This window comes from Neolamprologus multifasciatus, chromosome 13, assembly GCF_963576455.1.
Source record: "Neolamprologus multifasciatus chromosome 13, fNeoMul1.2, whole genome shotgun sequence".
Taxonomy (NCBI): Eukaryota; Metazoa; Chordata; class Actinopteri; order Cichliformes; family Cichlidae; genus Neolamprologus; species Neolamprologus multifasciatus.
This window is the reverse complement of record NC_140451.1, coordinates 15,902,294-15,922,068: the sequence shown is the minus strand read 5'-3', so window position 1 is coordinate 15,922,068 and position 19,775 is coordinate 15,902,294. Positions and strand designations below refer to the sequence as shown.

Genomic DNA, 19,775 nt, shown 5'->3' with positions numbered 1-19,775 from the left:
CAAATGACAGCACCTTTAAATAAAATAAGGTAAAGTCGTGTTGAGATTTGAAAAAAAAAAAAAAAAAATTTATATATATATATATATATATATATATATATATTTTTTTTTTTTCACTTTAGGCCACAGCGCCAACCAAAATAACAGAATACTGAACAGAAGTGACATTACGCCAAAAGTGCATTTCAAATATCAAAAATAAATGAATGGGACTTTTCAGCTCCAAAAACAGGAATCCTAATTTTCTAACCTTAGGAGATGTTTACAGGTCAAAACTAAATAAATAAATAAAAGTCTGTATATATAATACACATGTAGTCTAAGGGCTTAAGCACACATAAAAACATTAAAAAATATATATTGTCCACCAGGAGTGTGACCTGCTGTCTTCTTAGTGCACAGCAGCCTGTAACACAAACAGAGCAGAGATAAATGGACTTGTGTACTGCTGGAAAAAAACAAACAAAAAACCCAGATAAAAGTGAATAGTTGAAAAACATTTTACAGGTTTGCTTTTTTGTAATATTCTTGCTTTCTTGGCAAGGATTGGATGAGAAGATTGACACTATGGTTGTGCTGCCACTCTAATTATAAAGCCTAGAATAAAAACTGGATTTTCCCAGTCAATCCTAGTCAATCAACCTGAAAATCAGGGAGGAAAGGTCTTCTGAAGCTCACTAGTAGATTGAGTTACATAGATAGATATATAGATAGCATGCAGAATTAATGAAGAAATAGACTAAGTTAACCATTTTCTGCCTGTGTGGCATGGACCCTCTTTATCAGACTCTGAAATATGAATGAATGTTTCCCAAAATGTCAAATGATTCTTTTCTTTCTATACATTAATGAATGGAGCTATTCATGTGACAAACATGTAGTCGTGTCGTGTGAATGGATTCTGATTTGTATGACAGATGACACTTGTGTCCTTGGTGTGTAGCTGTTTGTTTGTTTATGCGGACAGCCTTTGAGCCCCGAGTCTGACATTTTGGCTGGATGTGCATCAAATGCAGTGTGGTAATTTGCCTCCATCCACTGGCTGTCTCTTTATGAATCCCCCAGTTATAATCTGTCAACACGCGTCTGACATCCTGGGTGATGTTTTGTAAAGAGACGCAGCTTTTAGCCAGAGACAATCAGCTCGTCCTTGAGATGGATATGGAAAGAGGTAGACCTCTTCGCTCTCACCTAGACCTTTTCAAATAAGCTTTTTATTGTCTTGTTAAAAACAAATAGGTGCAATTACTTGAGAAAATAAGAAAGTGAGCACAAGAGCTGTCAATAAAGAGTGTGAAGCCATCGTTTGCTTGCACAGCTGCTTTACAGAATTAGCGACTAGCCTGCAGCATGTTGCATGTCTGTGAATGTCTCCGTCTCTCTCACAGCCAGTCTGAACCCATAAGCAGATGGTATCATCACACGACTGCAGAATGTGTTGATATAACTTCAAGCTGTGCAAGGACTATTTTCTATCATTTATATTTATACTTATTTTCCTGTCTGATTACCAAGTCAGTGATGACACTTCCAGAGTGTGACTCTGTACACCGCTTGGGAATGATATTATTTAAACTTACAGAAAACAAACTTACCTTCTAGCTGTATTCTGTCTACTATATCTATTTATTTAGGTCTGTATAAGAAATAAATACAATATCATACAATTCAAACAATAAAGATGGGACACAGGACAGAACAGCCAGTCTGGTTTTGTCTGCAGTTCATCAGTTAATTTGCTTAATCTGCACAAAAACATACAAATCCATAATGGTTTTATAGTATTTAGTAGGTTTTATGTATCAATATCATTTCTTGGCTGGACAAAATTATTCTTTTTGTGCTTAGGTAAGCTAAAAAAAAGTGCTAATGTCAGTTGGTTTATAACTCCATTTTCTCACAGACCTACTTTTAGCTAACATGTGTTAAAAAGCTTCATTGCAGTGAGTGTTTTACTTTTAGAGTGTTTTGGCCATTGTTACTGATGCCAGATTTTAACAGCAGTACCTCATCTGTTATAAACAACTACACAGGCCAACAGGAACTATAACGAAGAAGTAATAGTTAAAGCAGGTTAGCCATAAAGGTTTGTGTTAAGAAAAGTTTCCTGCTATACCTGCAAAACTGAAGAAAGATTTACCCAAGTGTGAGAATTTCCTTTTAAATATAAATCAGATCACCTCTCAATGAATAAATATGAACGAAAAGGTTAAAAAAAGAGCAAAGTAAATGATCATAGTTACCAGTATCTCCTTACCTATTTGTGATCTGTAATCTCTTTCTATCATGTTGCATCATCCCTTCTCTCCAAGTCCAAACTTATTTCTGTGTACAACAAACAGAGGAAAGAAATGATCTTTACGTTTTCATCAGCAGAGATGCAAATCCAAGAGAACCTTTACTGATTTGGCATTTGTGTATTCTATTAGGAGTATTGAGGCTGCATAAACATTTATGCCAAAGGTGAAAAACTTGGCAAACTATAAAAAAAAGAGAGAAAAAAAACAGCTGCTGGTTTTTATAGTGCCTGAGGCTGCAGCAAAGGTCTGCGCAATGTACAAGAATCACCATGGATACATGCGTGGACTAATGGCATCTGAGGAGATGCAAAGACAACTGCAAAGTCTTCATGAGTTTAATTCTTTGTGCAAAGAAAAAAAAAGTCACAATGAATAATGACTCATTTAAAAAAAAAAAATCCCTTTTGTAATCTCAGTGTGGGAGCAGTTTTATTAGCGGCATTCATTTTAAGAAATACATCAACATCCATAGCAGGCTTTGGGATTTCATCTCTTGGCTGGTCTTGAGCTGGCGGCAGGCTTGTTATGAAAATGGATCCGAGAGCGCTTCTGGCAAAGGGGGCATGAACATCACTGAGATGCTCAGAGTTTCCAGCAGCAATGATTACTTCCAACTCATAGGTGCAGATAAACAGGAGAGCTAGTTTTAAGAGGAAAAGTGCTACCGAAACTATTTATGATTCATATTGCAAATATAAAAATCAAACTTCAGCTATTAAATCTTTAATTTATTCATAGCAGTCATGTAAGCTCTGCACTTGTTCAAAGAAAAACTGATCAATCACGCGTAATCCTTTTAATTAACTGCAGTATCGCTGAAATGTTTTCAATGAAAATGCTGTTTTCTGTGGGTTCATTTAATAAGACGCACAGTGCTGCGGCTCACTGCTAGCCTACAATATTACACTGTGAAAATAACCTTGGAAAATATCCTGTGTGACAACGCTACTGGTGACGGTACAAATTGACGACATCTTGTGAATATTGCATTATGTTGATACAAACATTCTTTATATATGTTCCCCAAATAATCATTTTCACCTTATTGCTTAGGGAGGCATTATATAGCTGTTTTGTCAGGTGATTTATGGAGGACGACACTGCGTACCTACCTAGATACTTCCCCAGCCAGTGAAGGACCTGAACTTGTTTGATGGCAAAGTGTAATCTTCAGGTCTGTAGGAGCCGTTTTCAATTCCTTCTGCTCTGAAGAAGAGTAAACAATGACAATGCAACAATTATGATTGTGTCTTAATTTTACAGTACATGACTTTTGTTAGAAATGTAGGACAATGTCAGTGTGGTAGTGTGAGGTATGTTTGAATGGCTTCTTGAAGAGGCTTGCTCAAAAGCAGTTCTTACCCCCGTCTATAGGTTATATATATGTCCACAATGGAAAGATGCACATCCACAATGTGAATCTCATATTCCACCTCATCCCAAAGGTGCTCTATTGTTTTGACATGTAGTAAATGTGGGGGCATTGTGGGTACAATGAATTGATTGACATGTTCAAGAAACCAGTTTGAGCTCTGTGACATGACACATCAGATGATGGGTACACTGTGGTCATAAAGGGATCAGCAACAATACTCCGGTAGGCTGTGGTGTTTAAATAATGCCCAGTTGGCACTAAAGTCCCCAAAGTGTGCCAAGAAACTATTCTCCATACCATTACCTACGGTACAAGGTAACTGGATCCATTCATGTTTACACCAAATTCTGACCCTACCATCTGGAAGTTACAGCACAAATCGAGACTTGTCTCACCATTTTTTACTGTCCAGTTTTGAGTGAACTGTAGCCTCAGTTTCCTGTTTTTTGCTGACAGACGATGAACCCAGTGTGGTCTTCTGCTGTTGTAGCACATCTGCTTTGAAGTTTGACATGTTGTGAAATAAGAGATGCTCTTCTGCAAACCTTGGTTATTCGGTTACTTGGTTATTTAAGTTAGTCTAGTCTTTCTATCGGCTCTGAGCATTTTCGCCCAGAGATGTGCTGCTCATTGGATATTTTATATTTACCGGACCATTTAAACCCTCGACATGCTTGTGTTCAGCAGGTTCTTGACCATGCTTAAACACCTAAATGCACTGGGTATCTGCCATTTGGCTGTGATTAGATATTTGTGTTAATGAGCAGTTGAAAAGGTGCACGTAATAAACTGGTTGGGTATAATAAAAATAATAATATCAATGATAATAATAATAATAGTAAAAAGAATTAGAGACTAATAGAAACAGTTGTTGTCCTTGATTAAAAGCAGTATTTTTTCCCAGTGGGGACTTTTGCCCTTGGATGGATGGATGAATGACATTTATAACGGTATGTGCAACTGTTGTGATGAAGGTCTTAGATAAAGCAATGTTAATAATTAGTAAATGCTACAGCTGTAATAAGCTGTGTGTGTATTATTGTGGAAATGCATAATCAAAAATGATTGTAGCGTGAGAGGTGAAAATTCTCGATTCAATTCTCAACAATTCAGCACTAATATAAACAACTACTGATGCTACATCTCACTAGGTGCATATATCTTGTTATGCATGACATGCACGGGTGTTACAAAACGCACCCTTCTATTGAAAAAAGTCAATAGAAGTGGACGAGTTATGAGTAAGTCAGCAGGTATCTGACCATAGGGATTAAGTGGAACTGTATTTGCAGAGTAATAAAACAAAAACTGAAGTGAAAAATGCACACAGAGATACAATAAGAGCATTACTGAACAGCAGAAAGGAAATGTTCAATAACAGGTCCAGCTGAGACAAAAGCACGCAAGACTGACAGCATATAATCTTGGTAATAACACACACGTTGCTTTCTGCAACTCCAAAACCTCCCCCCTCATTTCTGCACATACAATTGATCTAAACATCTCGCCTTGCGCAGCGCAAATGCTTCACTCTGAGCCAATCTCATACAGTCAGTACTCTACCATTCTTCTAATCAGATGATTAATTATTTCTAATTATACTGCAGTTTTAGTTAGATTCTGCTTCCTATACGTCTTTTGTTTCCATTATTTTAATTGCTTTATTGTGTTTTTAATGAGCTGTCAGACCTGTGAAAGCTCTCACACTTACAGCTAATGTAAACGAGCATTAATAGCGAATCTATCAGAATATTCCACGAGATGGAAATTATATTTCAATCCCTCAAGTGTGACACAGCCAGCCGCAAGAAAATATTGCTCTTAATCATAGAAATATAAACAAACATAATGTGGTTTATAATACTGTGCATAGTGAGCTAACGTTAAAACGAACATTCAGACATCTACATAAATGAGTTTTCAGGTGGTTTTAATGTGTCACCTTTGATTTCAAGTAAGCATTTAGAGTTGCTGAATGGGCGAAAGGAATCCAGTGAGGAAACTTTCCAATCCTCTCCCAATTATGCCTCATTTACATGTTAAAAGTGTGAATCACTGATTATTTCTGCAACTGAGGTTGTGACAGTGTCTCCACTCACCTATTCCTCTCCTCTTTGACCAAAACACACCGAAGTGTGTTTCCTTATCTACGGAGAAGAACAAATCAGCGTTATAAAGAATGAACCGGTCCTATGCATCATCACTAGTTCACAAGTATAGAATGCATGCATGCAATATTTACACACGACACTTGTTACATTCCATCACTGTGAAAAAAGTAAACCAATTCAAGGTATTATAATAGTGACATTTTATTAGAATTACTTTTATACCACCGATGTGGTGTTTAGTTTGCCGAACAATATTTTAGTGTCTTTTTATTAAAATTTATTCTCTCTTTTATAACAGCTGAATTCCTTGTGGATCTAGTTAGAGATGGGAAGGGATTTTAATTCAACAGTGCATTTATTTGGGGTTAAAACCGGCAGGTTTACTTTTTTTTAAGTGGAGGTTAGATTAGGATTATCATTAGGGTTACCTGCTTAGTGTTTAGTCTTCCTTTGAGTCCCGTGATCTACACTCTTAATGAGAGTCAGGCTTCAGGTGTACTAATCACAAAAGAGAATTCAAATTGCTAAATAGATCTCAGCTTCCATATTTAAAGAACGGAAAGTTACAGAGCAGGTTTCTCAGGTTAAATGACAGAAATGCAGAAAGGCGTTAGCAGAGACATTGATGAGTTGCTGAGGCCGTTGTTTTCCCCCCCTCAGCAATGACATTCAATCAGAAGGTAAATACCAGCATCTAGATCCCGTATTGCCCACATGCTTTTCTTTAAGCTCCAAATGCTGAGAATTTTTAAGGCATTATTATGATAATATATGAGGACTTCTTACCTCTTTAAACGCCATATCAGAGTCAATCAGTGTCTGTTTAATGATGTAAAACTTCAGAGAATGAATTAAGAACAGAAATTTATTAGTTTCTTAAGAAAGTGATCAGATATTCAAGGATAACATACGGTGTTTTACAAATGATTCATTTGGGACAGGTTGGTGGGTTTTCTTTATGAAACGAGTTAGCCGTTACCTGCAAGCAGATGTTAGGTTTTAGAAACAAGAAGCTTGAATTGCGTCACGTATCGCGTTAACAAACTGCAGAACAATAGCAATTTAATGCTTCACAGGCTGCTATTTAGAAAGTCTTACACACTTTGTTGGAGGTTTATGCTGTTTTTATTAAATGCCTTATGTACAAATACAGATTACACACAGAACAAAGCACGCATTAGAAATTACACACTGTACATTGCTTTCAACCAAAACTGTGTTTTGCACGATCACGATCTCACATCATTTTGTATCATTTAAAGTCACAACATGGCCTAGGGTAATTTTGCCTGATATTTCAACATTGAACATTTTTTTAGAAGAAAATTTTAGGTCATTTAGACACTCTGCACTCAGGTCTCCAACTCTTCTTCAAGGATAGGTTTCCATTTGTTGCATTTAATGTTATTTGTGTTGAGGGGAGTGTTTAAACTTGCCGTTGGTTAGTTATAGTTTTTGCAATTCAAATCAAAGTTGCAGATTAGTTCTGTTCAGATAAAGTGAGAGAAAAGCAACAGTTTTTATTTTTACTAAACCAAATCATCAAAAAAGTGGAAAAAAATTGCCTTGAAGAAATCAGTTTGAATTTCTCCATGAAGTAATTTAAATCAGACAGCAGCCACCAATCAGTGAACTCTGGAGAAAGGTTGAAGTTTCCAAAAAAAGAAAGTGAACACATTTTCTCCGTAGCTGTGGCTGGTTAAAGACTCATCCTGCCTGTAAAGTCACTGACAAAGAGCTAAGCTGGATTTTGTGGGCCGTTTTCCAAATTAGGAAAAAAGTGCCAATAGGGTTTGAATAACTTAAAAAAAAAAATACTCGCATAAAAGGGCAAAAGTAATTTCCCCCTAGACAAACTTATATTTGAAGAACAGGCACAACTAAAATGAGAAAAAGTTTTGCTTGTTTTCCACATCTAGTAGCGTGTCATGGTGGATAACAACGGACATGGCATCACTGGATGTTTCGCAACACCACAAAAATGCTTCTGTTATGTGGGGCACCGAAGTCTCCTTAGCAATTAAAGCAAGTAGAGAGACGCAGCAGAGTTTTGATAGGCTCTCTAAGTCAAATTATGGCTCTATGATTGCCTGCTTTAACACAGTGAACAGGGGTTGGCTATTAAACCTTAGTAATCACTACATTAAAGACACTAAATGGAAACCAACTAGTCACGCAAATCCGACAAGAATAAATCTGCAGATTAATGTTTTAGGGCAGAGGGAGCTGGAATGAAGGGCATTTAAACAGCCAAGAACAACCTTCCTGCATATGGATGAGAACTGTTAAGTGTCTCTTTTGTTTTAAAAAAAAAAAGGCTCAAACATCAGTATACTGCAATGATTGTGGCTTTATGTGCTTTATGGGGGTGGGGGTGGGGATTTTCTTTTTACTTTCTGAAGAAGATGGGCCAAAAATAAAATAACTGTTACAACATTTATAATGGATTTAAAAAATAGATATAAATAGCTGAGAATTGGAGGTCTGGACCACCTTTAGTATCTGCCATAAGGATGTTTTCTGTAGCCTCCTCGCGTCAGCCGTAAAACAGGGGCTTTGAGACTGGCTCGGGTAGTTCCCCACTCCTCCTCTGCAGATTAAAGCAAACAAACGGTGAAAAAAAAGAGTTAAAAACGCATTGCAGAAAGCTGCTGCATTCACAACGGAAACGTCATGTCACAAAGGCAAACTGTCTCTCTTCTCTAGCCTATCCTAAATCTATTTTACCAAAGACAAGAAAATTTAAGCAAGCAAATTATATCCCAGGTACTATGGGGGCTTCTCTTCACACAAAATTAATTTCATGAGCTCTTTGCCCTCTGACAGACCAACGCTGAGATTCGACTGTCAGCAGCTCCTTCCTTAGAGCCAAATTACATAAAGATGCCCACCTCTGCTGCAAGGCACAACGCACCGCTCCCAAATAAGAAAGTGTTTATGAAGCAGAAAATCAAATCATTGCCCCGTTGGTTTAGGTTTGGTCTGACCTCAACAGCCCAGTGCACAACTCATTGTGCTGAAAATGAATGAGCCCGCAGACCTGCTGTGGCATCTGGTTTATCGCCGTTGTCATGTGACAAGGTTGTAACTCGACTTCTGGTGATTTATGCAATTTTATTTAAATAGCAGTTAGATGTTTCTTAATGTTTTTAGTTGAAATCCAGAGTCTCCTTTATAAAATTTGGAGCAGGTGCTGATTTGGAAATTGCAAACCGGCGTTTTTTTCTTCTTTTTTTGCGAGTTTGTTTTTGGGCACAGCAAAGGTTAGTCAGCCGATAATAACAGCTTTCTGGAATAAGCCTTTGAAGGCACATACCCAAAAGGCAAAACAGTCCACCTCTGCAATAGGCACTGGTTAGCCCCATGAGCTTCCACTGGCACATTTACTCCTCTGGCCAAATGCAGCAAGGAGCCAGGAAGGTAGGAGGAATGTGATGCACACAGAAGTGGCTCCCTGGGTGAAGATGATTGCAAGTGGGCCGAAACCACAGTTTTCTTTTTCTTTCCCGGCTGTGAATTTTTTTTTTGTATAGCAGTGCAGCAGCAGTGTCAGCCAGGAAAGTGTGGTCAACACAACATTTTTTTCTTGTCAGGATTTACTTTAAATCAAATTAAAGGATTTTTGAGAATGTTTTCTTTCTTATATTCTACTATTTGCCCATGAATGTACACAGCAAATCCAGCATGTCCAAATTAACACTGTCAGATTTGATTTCAACACTTTTAAAGTGTCTATATGGGTCCACACCAGAGAGTGTTAATTTAACTCTTTTTGGAGAGTTGGTATGTTAACTCTGATTTAGTGTTAAACACCAAATCTCTCTGGAGTTGATAATTTAACACTTGGTGTTAAGAGTTTATATATTAACTCTCAAAGAGTATTTTAGTTTAACTACGTAAGAGTTATCTTCTAATTAATTCTAAAAAGCGGGAATTTTACTGTTCTGAACTTCTAGAAATTTCTTTTGGAAATAAACATTTACTAAAAAGACGCAATGGTTTTTGAAAAACATTTATTCTGAACTGTGCACCACAATTTCAAAACATTTTCTGAAAGATGTAACAGTGTACACGTTTTCACTTTCATTAGAATTTCGTTTATCAAAAGGTCTGACATAGGTGAGCTGGTAAATGCAAATAATAGCATTCTCATCACTTATTTCAATAAATACAAAATACAATATGCATGTCCTTCATTCATCACTTTGTGGAACTTCAACGCACTTCTGCTCTCCCCCATATTCCATCTTCACAAGCGTATCCTATGTGGAGATTGAATAAAAATTAGTTGACACTAATTAATGGCACAAATCAATTGCAGCACAGTAAAAAAAAAAAAAAAAAAAAAAAAAAGGAATCCTTTTTGAGACATTACTTGTGTAAAGTATTTTCCCAAAAGATAAGGACACAGGCAACAGGTAGTACTGAACTAAATGTAAAACCTCAACCTTTTTCATTTTTACCTAAACCGTGTGCACAAAACTCTGGAGGGATCTAAATGCTAACGTAGAACCCAGTCAGGACATCTGCTACTGCTGTTTGCTCGTTTTTTATGGGAGATCGTTTTCAGGCTTCAAGTAGCACCATTATACCAACATTTCACATTCTAGACATTGTTTTAGGTGTATTTGACCAAAAAATTTAACCGAAAATTCACATGCAAGCTTTTTTTCAAGGCTGTGGTATTTGCCGAAAACAATACCTTTCAGCTAGCTAAAACAGCGAGCGGTGCTATCAGCGAGCAACATGGCTAATGCCTTTCACACAGCTTTGTCTCAACTCCAAAGAGCCACAGAAGTAAAAGTTAATAATAATAATTGAAACAATCTTTGAAAAAATGACTTACCAAGCATGGCAAACAACTCAAATATGTAGAGCAAAATGTTCTGAAACGGCTTCACTTCAGCTTCGATCGGAGCCGTGCTGGGGGCGGAGTCTGTGAATTTACTCTATTAGTGTCATAGCCCCTCTAGGAGTTCAGAGTTAAGAGGTCAAGAGTTAATGTTTCCATTGTAACACCTCCAGATTTGAAATAGAAACACTCATTTTTAACACTCGATTTTAACTACTATCATTTTACACCTCAGAGTTACATTAAAAGCATGTGACTCTACTTAGAGTAAAATTAACTCTAAGACTACTAACACCAAAACATTTAACACTTTTAAATTTGCTGTGTAGGGTATTACCTTTAGTAATGCTAATACTTTAGTGGGAACTGTCTTTAGTGAAAACTTCTCAAAATACAGAATGATGGATAGTGCTGACAAAAAAATCACTGATGCTAGATATCATATAAAAATATGTCACTATGGAGGCATGCGACACACGACACAGGAGCTCTAGTTTTACACTCCAACTTTATTCACCTCCAAACATAAACTGAGCATATTGCACCCAAACACAGCAGAACCCTTCCTCCCAGCTTGGGTGTGAGTGGAGCCCTCTAGTGGGTCGCCACACATGCCCCCCCTGAACACCCAAACATTCCAGGACCCGGGGCTCAATCAAACGTCCAGAACTGGCTGAAACGGGGAGTCCGAGAACTGGCTGTGGGTCCACCAGGCCGGGAAAAACATGCCGAACCCTCCGCTGGCCGGACGAGCGCCGGCGGGCACCGAGCGATCTCAGAGGGAGGGTCAGAGTCCAACGTCCCAGCAGCAGGTGGGCAGTCGCGGCAGGGGGCATGGGCCAACACCACAGGAGCATTCTGCAGAACGTGTGCAGGCTTAAGGCGGTCCACTGAAACTACCTCCTGCCGTCCCCCAAATCCAAAACAAAATGCTTGGGACCTGGTGCAATAACCCGAAACGGGCCGTCGTAAAGCGGACGCAAGGGGGGTTGATGGGCGTCACGGCAAACAAAAATGAAAGGAGAAGATTCCAACGACCGCTGAACAAAAACATCTGGCATGCACGGGGGCAGGGACAGAGAAGGGGCCTCCAGGGGAGCGGGGAGCTGGCACCGAGACATCAAAACATGGGGAGGGGGGTTCTCAGGCAAAAATTCCCTGGGGGATGCGGAGGGGTTGCCCAAGGACCAGTTCAGCAGGAGAAATGCAGAGGTCCTCCTTAAATGCGCAACCCCAACAAAACCCAAGGCAGACGGTCGACCCAGTTACCACTCGTTAAGGAAGCACGGAGCGCGGCCTTGAGTGACTAGTGAAACCGCTCGCACATCCCGTTAGCCTGCGGGTGGTATGCCGTGGTGCGGTGGACCTTCCATCGCAGACCAAAGTTCCGACACAAACTGAGGGCCTCTGTCTGAGGTAATGTCAGCGGGGGACCAAAACGCTTGCTAGCCACGTGCTGAATGTCTGTAGTAAACTCTGATATTGCCCCCAACTGACGCTGCTGGCGCGCACTCCAAGGATCAGAAACCTTGGACTTGGCAAAAGTCAGGCTTATGTTCAACGTATGCGGTAAAATTGCGGCCCTCGAGGAAAAATCGAAAATGTTGCGTCGCTAGATGCAGAGCCAACAACTCTCTGTCGAAAACACTGTACTTGCGCTCAGATTCTCGGAGCGTGCGACTGAAAAAGGTGAGGGGCTGCCAGATGCCGGAGACGCGCTGTTCCAACACGGCGCCCACCACTATATCCAACGCATCAGTGGTCAATGCGATCTCCGCTGACGGGAACGGATGGGCCAGCAGAGCAGCGTCGGCCAACGCCGACTTCGCCGCGGAAAACGCACGGAGGCGGTCAGGGGACCAGTCAACGGGTACTCCTTCAATGCTTTAACCGAGGCGGGACGCGGAAAAGCTGCGACGGCTTGCACCTTGTCTGGCAACGGGACCACGCTATCATCGGAGATGTGGTGCCCCAGGAAATCCAGGACCGGTGTTCTGGGAATCCATCCTACCTGAAAAAACATCCTACCCAACAACACCAACGCCGAATTAACTTATTTTTCTCTCACCCATCCGGAATACTACTTATGGTTATGGTTAGGGGTAGGGGTAGTCGCAACTCACCGTCAAATTATAATACGGGTAGGACGTTTTGTCAGAGTAGGATGGTTTCTCAGAACACCGGCAAACCAAACTGGCACTTCGAAGGGCTCGTGATCAGGCCGTGCTCTGCTAAATGCTGGAAAACCTGGCGCAGATGAGATTCGTGCTGGCCCGCTGAGCTGCTGGCCACCAATATGTCATCCAGGTAGACGAAAACGAAAGGTAGCCCGCGCAAAACAGAGTCCATAAGTCGCTGAAAGGTCTGGGCGGCACCTTTCAACCCAAACGGCATGCGCAAAAACTCGAACAAACCAAAGGGGGTGATGACAGCGGTTTTCGGAACATCCACAGTGCGCACTTGGTGATATCCCGCACCAGATCGATTTTGGAAAAAATCGAGGTCCCGGCGAGATGGGCGGAAAAATCCTGGATGTGGGGAATCGGGTAACGGTTGTTCTCTGTAACGTTATTTAAATGCCGAAAATCCCCACAAGGTTGCCACCGCCCGTCTGGCTTGGGCACCATGTGAAGTGGAGAGGCCCAGGCGCTGTTCAAGCGCTGCACAATGCCCAGGCGCTCCATAGCCGCAAACTGCTCCCGAGCGACGGACAGTTTCATGGGGTCGAAGCGACGCGCGCGGGCGAATACCGGGGGTCCGACTGTGGGGATATAACACAGCAGCAGAACCCTTCCTCCCAGCTTGGGTGTGAGTGGACCCCTCTAGTGGGTCGCCACAATATTAAACTCTTCAAAAGGGTCTTTAGGGCTGCATCTGACCAATATCTTCATTTTAACGTAATGCTTCAATTATTCACACTATAAAAAAACAAACACAAAAAAATCAGAAGAACCAAAATATATTCGTTTTTATGTGAACAACAGTGAAAAATACAAAAGTGTTCACTTTATATGGGCATGAATGTCATGGTAATTTTGGGATTTTACTGAATTCTTTGAACTTCTCTTTATCCGACACAAGTTGGAAAGATCTCTCAGGGCCAAGATCATCAATTGAAACAATTGTACGTAATTTTGATGTGTAAGTGTTTACAATTAGGGTGTGTCACTACTTTACCAACCCAACTTTAAATGAAAATAAAAGGTTCAGGATCAATAAATCTACTAACCTCCATAAACTGCTGAAACACCAGCATCACTGTAATGTGAGTTTGACATTGCCATGGGAAGAGAGAGCACATCGACAAGTCAAATGCTGTCTGGAGAAGTTTTGTCTTTAGACAAGACAAAGATTGAGTTGTTTAGTCAAAATGACAGGAGGAACTTTCAAGCATGGTGGTAGTAACATCATAGTCGGGCTGTTTTGCTGCCACTGGTACTGGTACATGACAAGGAGGATGCAAAGAAGTATTGGAACTACCTCCTCTATCTACAAATTAATATCTTTGATCAACAACTAGGCAGCTGAATTGCGGAAACAGTTGAATGATCCCATAAACAGAACAAATTGATTCTGAAATGGATAAATTAGGCCAACATAAAGCTTACTTAATGAACTTCCCAAAGCTCCAACCTTCGCCTGTGCTTAAAAGCCGGCTCAATGCCAGGACACCAGCCAATTTAAAAGACCACTATCAATTCTGTTAAGAAGAGCAGTAAACTATCCAGCCACAATTATGCCAGAATAGTGCTGATGGCTACCAAAAGTGTCTGTTTAAGGTATAACTTATTAATGGACAGTTAGCCAAATATCAGTGGGGATATGGTATACATTTAAGCCTGTATGTACTCTTTTGATCCTGTGTGGATCACGGAAAATCCAAAATAAATTCAAACCTGTGGACCCAATTCTTTCTTTTTAAACTCATTAAAGATGTATGCTGTATAATCATTCCACCCAGGAAAAAGAAAAGTTTGAAGAAGTCACAAAGAGCCCAAATTACCATGAAACAAATGCCCAACGCTGTCTGTGTCATTCAGCCCTTCTGATCACATCTGTAGATTATGGTCGTGGTTATCTGTAGTTTTGTATTCTGATGTCGCCATCGTAGTTTTTTGATAACAGACATGAGAGCTGGCTGAAAAACAATGAACACTGAATCCTTTTATAGTGGCAACTTTTCAGTGAAAAGTTAGCCAAGCCCTGGAGCATACTCTGGTTTATCATCTATTTGAGTCTAAAAGAGAGTATAATTAACAGAAATATGCATCATGTCTTATTAAACAAGTGCAATCAGACAGCACAACTCCCGCCAAAGGGCAAGGGCTATACTAAAACATTTATGTTTTATGCTAATGTCAGTATTGGTAATATTGAAATCTTGAATAATGACAGAGTTGTTTTCACAGATTACTTGTGCTGATGTCAGCATTGCTAATATAGAAATGTAGTGTAGAATATTAATTCTTTTGTGTCATTGTGTATTCATAAAATGTTTTTACTTAAAAATAATGTTTTAAAGAGCTCAGAAAAAGAAAGTGTTAATGTCCCCCAAATAAATTTTTGAGATGTTCCAGGGGAAACTAAAGCTCCTAATTTCCCGAATGACCCTGATTTTTGACCTATGACCTTGAAGCATTACATATTAAATGGTGTATTTTATTACCTTAACCCATGATGATTGGAGAAATATTTGGCTTCTATAAGCTGTAAAAACTCGAGATTTCAGACCTGGATGCCATAAACAGTTGATGTACAAACTAAAGAAAATCAGGATCAAAGAAAATCAGCACATTGTTACAGCTGAGAAACTGGAACTGTAGAGCACAGTGCAAGGTGAAAAAGGACTTCACCATTTAATCAGCCATCCAGCTGCCAAATCATTTTTATGAATTGACTAATCAAATAATCAACCCATTTTCTTATTTTTAATAATGGGGTTGTGTTGCATTTTAGCTGGATTCAACAATTTATAGTGAGTATCAGTACTGAAAAGTGATGATACATGAAAAAGACAGTGACTCATTTCTGTTCTTGTCGGTATAAAATAAGCTCTACTTACCATAGTTGTTGTAGGATTCATCACTGGTTCCCTGCCCATATTCATAATAGTCTGAAATGCTAAAAGCAGATGAAGCGAAAACACGGGTCAAAGAAAAAAATAATAAGCTGCAGACGACTTTTCTTTTTTGTCAAATAAGGAATAAATGTGATTTCTTTGGGAAAAAAAGGACTGCAGTTCTATTATCAACAAGACCAAACACTTTTTACAAAATCTCTCAGTAGTCCTCTCCACTGTCTGTGTCACTCAGCCCTTATCTATTAGTTCTTAATGAAGAGACAGATCTTTAAAAAGTGGTCATAAACATATCTTCAACCACAGAAGGGCTAAGTTATTCCTAGAAAAGCTGGGCAAATTTTAACAAATTTTACTCCATTTGTTGGGGACTCAGCTGCAGATTTAGTGCATCACTAAATATTTACAGCAGCATGATGGTGTATGTGGGATTAACTACTGTGCCCATGTTGCCCAAGTTGCTCACTGATGTGTTTTTAACAGACAACAGACGTCTCTGGCACACTTTTATCAGGCTTTAGTATACACACATACTGTAGCTTTGCTGTTAGGATCAAGTCATTGTTGGTTTGGGGATTTCTTGCTCTAATGTACACCTGTGATGGCCCAGCTGGTCACAGTGGACCTTAAACATGTTGTATTGTAACAACAGATGGATAGTAACTGAGAAAAGTTGAAAAAGCCTTTCCTGCTGTGTGTGCGTTAACGTTACCTCTTTGACTGATTGCTGTAGTTATCTTCATAGGCTTCATAACTCTCATCATCATACTCTCCACCGTATCCGTCGTCGTAGGCCTGCGAGGGAACACGCGGTAAGCATTAACATTGACTTGTCTCCACAGCTCTATCCAGTCTAACTGGTTGGAGATAAATAATATAAAAATAATCAATAGTTAGTTCCATGGGCAAACTATATTACAGTGAGACAGTAATGGGAGAGGAAACAGAAAAATTAATGTCCAACAGGGATTATTGATTAAGGTTCGCAGGGAGCATGTCTCACTGGTAGAGCTTATTGGACACCTTCTGAGTCTCAAGCTGCAATATGGATCTGCACTATTGATAAGTAGCTATTCAGAAAATAAGCACAAAATACAGCCAGGAGCTTTACACTCGTGTTCGATAACAATACAAGTGGCTAAACAGCATGCAGCCCACAGACAAGCCCTAAAGTTAGATATTTCGCCAACAAGTATTAAAAACCACTTAATATATATATATATATATATATATATATATATATATATATATATATATATATATATATATATATATATATAATTTATTACTTGTTAGAGTCTGCACGTAGAAAATGATTCTTATTACAGATCCCCTAGTTGTGCCTCAGATGGTGTGTTAATCCAGTTTGTGCCTGTTTACTTCTACAGAGGATTCTTCTCAGCTTATTTATGCAGGGACCCTGTTTTTGGATCGGTTCAAATAAGAATTAACATTCAGAAGAGGGAAGCTCAGAAAGCCTGGTTAACAGGTCTCAGTCATTAAATCCTCTAATATTTCATCCATTACAGTGACATGCGAACATATTCCTTAAGTGTTTTGTCATATTAGTATCATCTGTTCTTTCCCACTGTGAAGGCTGTCACTTTCTAATAAATCACTTTTAGTTTCTTTTGACTTATGACTCAAATCTCTTTAAACAGAACACAGTTATCAAGCTACCAAAACACAGCTCTGAAAAGAGAGAACTTGACCAAAAAAACACTCATTAGGATGGGTTTTAATTGCTACTGTGCACTCTGGGGAATGAAATGACATGAACTGATATGATTGCATAGTGGACCTTTTCCATGGGTTTTGCTCCTTGAGAAACTTTCTGGAGGAGATTTTTAGATCTGTGCGGAATATTGCAGGAACCAACAAAGGTCAGAAATAGATTCAACCTCCTCTGACTTTCAAAAATTATTATTTTTTATTTATAGTTATAAGCTGGAAGTGAACATCACTGAAAGATAAGGTGCTGTGCCCTTAAAGACGGGGCATTATTTATTGTGAAGCATGAGGAGCGTGGTTTAGAAGCATTGCATATGTCACCTCCTGCATAAAATATATAGAATTTGATGGAAAAATGTGCATGTCAGTGCAGAAATTCTGACTGATGCTGTTTTGGAGAAGGTAGCTAAATGAAGTACATAAGACTATTTCTTGACTATCTTGACTATTAATTATGTGTTTTATTATTAAACTATTATAAAACTGCTAAACATCTGGTGCTGCTTCACAAGTTTGTTCCCAAAAGCTGAAAAACACAGAAGAGAACTGGAGCTGATTTGGTGTGGGCAACAGAGCGTTGAATTGCAGGAGATGCCAGAGTGCATCAGGTGGCAGATTCTGCAAAATCTGGCTTGTCCTTACCAGACAGCAACCACAAGCATCCTGATTTCATGTCATGTAATCACATCAGCTAACAAAATAATAATCATTTTATTTCTTAAAAACAGAATTGTGGAGAAATGTAAGGACTTATGTCTTCTAATACATTACTGCAAGGATTTTTAATAGATTTTCAGAAGAATCCCTTTATCGAACACTCCAGGTGCCCATGGAGCATAACACCAAGCTATTGGAACAACTTTTCAGTGTTTCTCTCCGGTAAAAACAAGTCAGTCTGCACCTAAGATACTAAAAAAAATATAAACACACTATTTATCATTCTGTGTTTTACTAGATTTGATTTATTTATTGCTTTTCTTGCATCGAGACACCGCTAAAGAAAGTCATAAAAGAATGACATGAAGCACACAGTGCTCCTGAGTATGGAACCCATGCCTTTCTGCTCCCCAGTGCCCCCTCAACCACTTGGCAATCATATGATGTTGGCATCTGTGTGATTTTGACCGCTATGTATTTTGTTTATATGGCTGAATTAAAGCATGAGGAACAAAACAAAAGCAATGAGTCACGGTATACTGACTGGTCCACAACAGAGAATATCTTCACTTTCTTTAATTCCAGGAACTGTAATAGCTGCTGCAGATATCAGCCTCACACAATTATTTTATTTCTAACACCCCCTCTAATCCCCGCAAGAACATAATGTCAGACAATATTCACGAGGGACCTGCATCGACTGTTTATTGTTAATCGCGTCAGTCTGGTCGATAGAAAATGATGCTTTTAAGTTTGATTATGATTAATAAGAAGAAGCGATGTCATATTTTATTTGTTAAAGTGAAATCTGAAATAGCGTTCACCTTTTGGGGAGCCGCGGATCACTTCCCACTTCTGAAACCAAACGAACACCTTTATGTTAAACGATCTGCCTGAAGAGAGCACATTATTCTGCTGTATGGTTTATTCATGACGGCAGGGATAATCAGACCCAGCAGACCAAAGGTTCATGTAAACAGCATAACCTGAAACTGGAGTAAGGCCAAAGGGTGTGCAGAACAGTAGACTAAGGTATTGTCTCTTTTTGTAATTGTTGGATCATGCTCATTTAAAGAGGTTTAGTGGAGTTTAAAGTGCTTACGCTTCTTTTTCATCATGATCTAATCTCTTCTAATCCTTTCCAAGCTTGCTATTTCGAATCAAGCTTTACTATGGTACATGCAAGTGTTCAGTTCCTTTTAAAGGCTGAATGGATTTTAAATCAGCAGAATAAAATGTGTTGAAAGCTTCAGTGAAACTGGTTGATGGCGGACGGGAGCTTCATAGCCCAATATTCCTCCAAGTCTGCCTGTAATAAAAGAACATATACAGTCTATGTAATGGAGTAATTGCATCTTGTATTAGGTGTGGCTGCTTCTGGTAATGCTCTCTGTCACAAAAGCATAGCTATCAGCGTGAAGGACATCAAGTACAGCTATACAAAAGAAATTACATTCAAAGCACTAGTACACACTCTCCATCTCCTGTCGGGAAATGCTGATTCAAAGTCCTCTGGTTCCTGTGTGGCTTTATTTGTGTGAACACGAATTTGACTAAATTAAAGTTAGGGATTATGTCAGGGATTAAGTTGTTCTGGGGATCCTATACTTCTCTTTTTTCTTGCATGAGTCTTTCCTCACAAAGGCAGAGAGTCAGAGACGTGCATATCTAA

General features: G+C 39.2%; 1 protein-coding gene across 5 annotated transcripts in view; it reads right to left on the bottom strand.

Moving 5' to 3' along the window:
- Positions 1-716: 716 nt before the first annotated feature.
- The window catches only part of khdrbs2 (KH domain containing, RNA binding, signal transduction associated 2), a 73,162-nt gene continuing 54,103 nt past the window's right edge, over positions 717-19,775 (bottom strand). Inside the window, exons 7-12 of one of the 5 annotated variants that reach the window (XR_014877675.1) lie at positions 16,428-16,510; positions 15,701-15,759; positions 8,280-8,376; positions 5,775-5,822; positions 3,413-3,506; positions 717-2,325 (exon numbers count right to left, since the gene is read on the bottom strand). Coding sequence is in view for 2 of the 5 variants with exons in the window: in XM_085183253.1 (XP_085039379.1) it covers positions 8,282-8,376; positions 15,701-15,759; positions 16,428-16,510 (237 nt within the window). In the remaining 3 variants the exon portion in view is untranslated. Of the gene's footprint in view, positions 10,049-10,632; positions 15,760-16,427; positions 16,511-19,775 lie in introns of all 5 variants that reach the window. The other 4 variants (XR_014877674.1, XM_085183253.1, XR_014877676.1 and 1 more) reach the window with 4 other exon arrangements.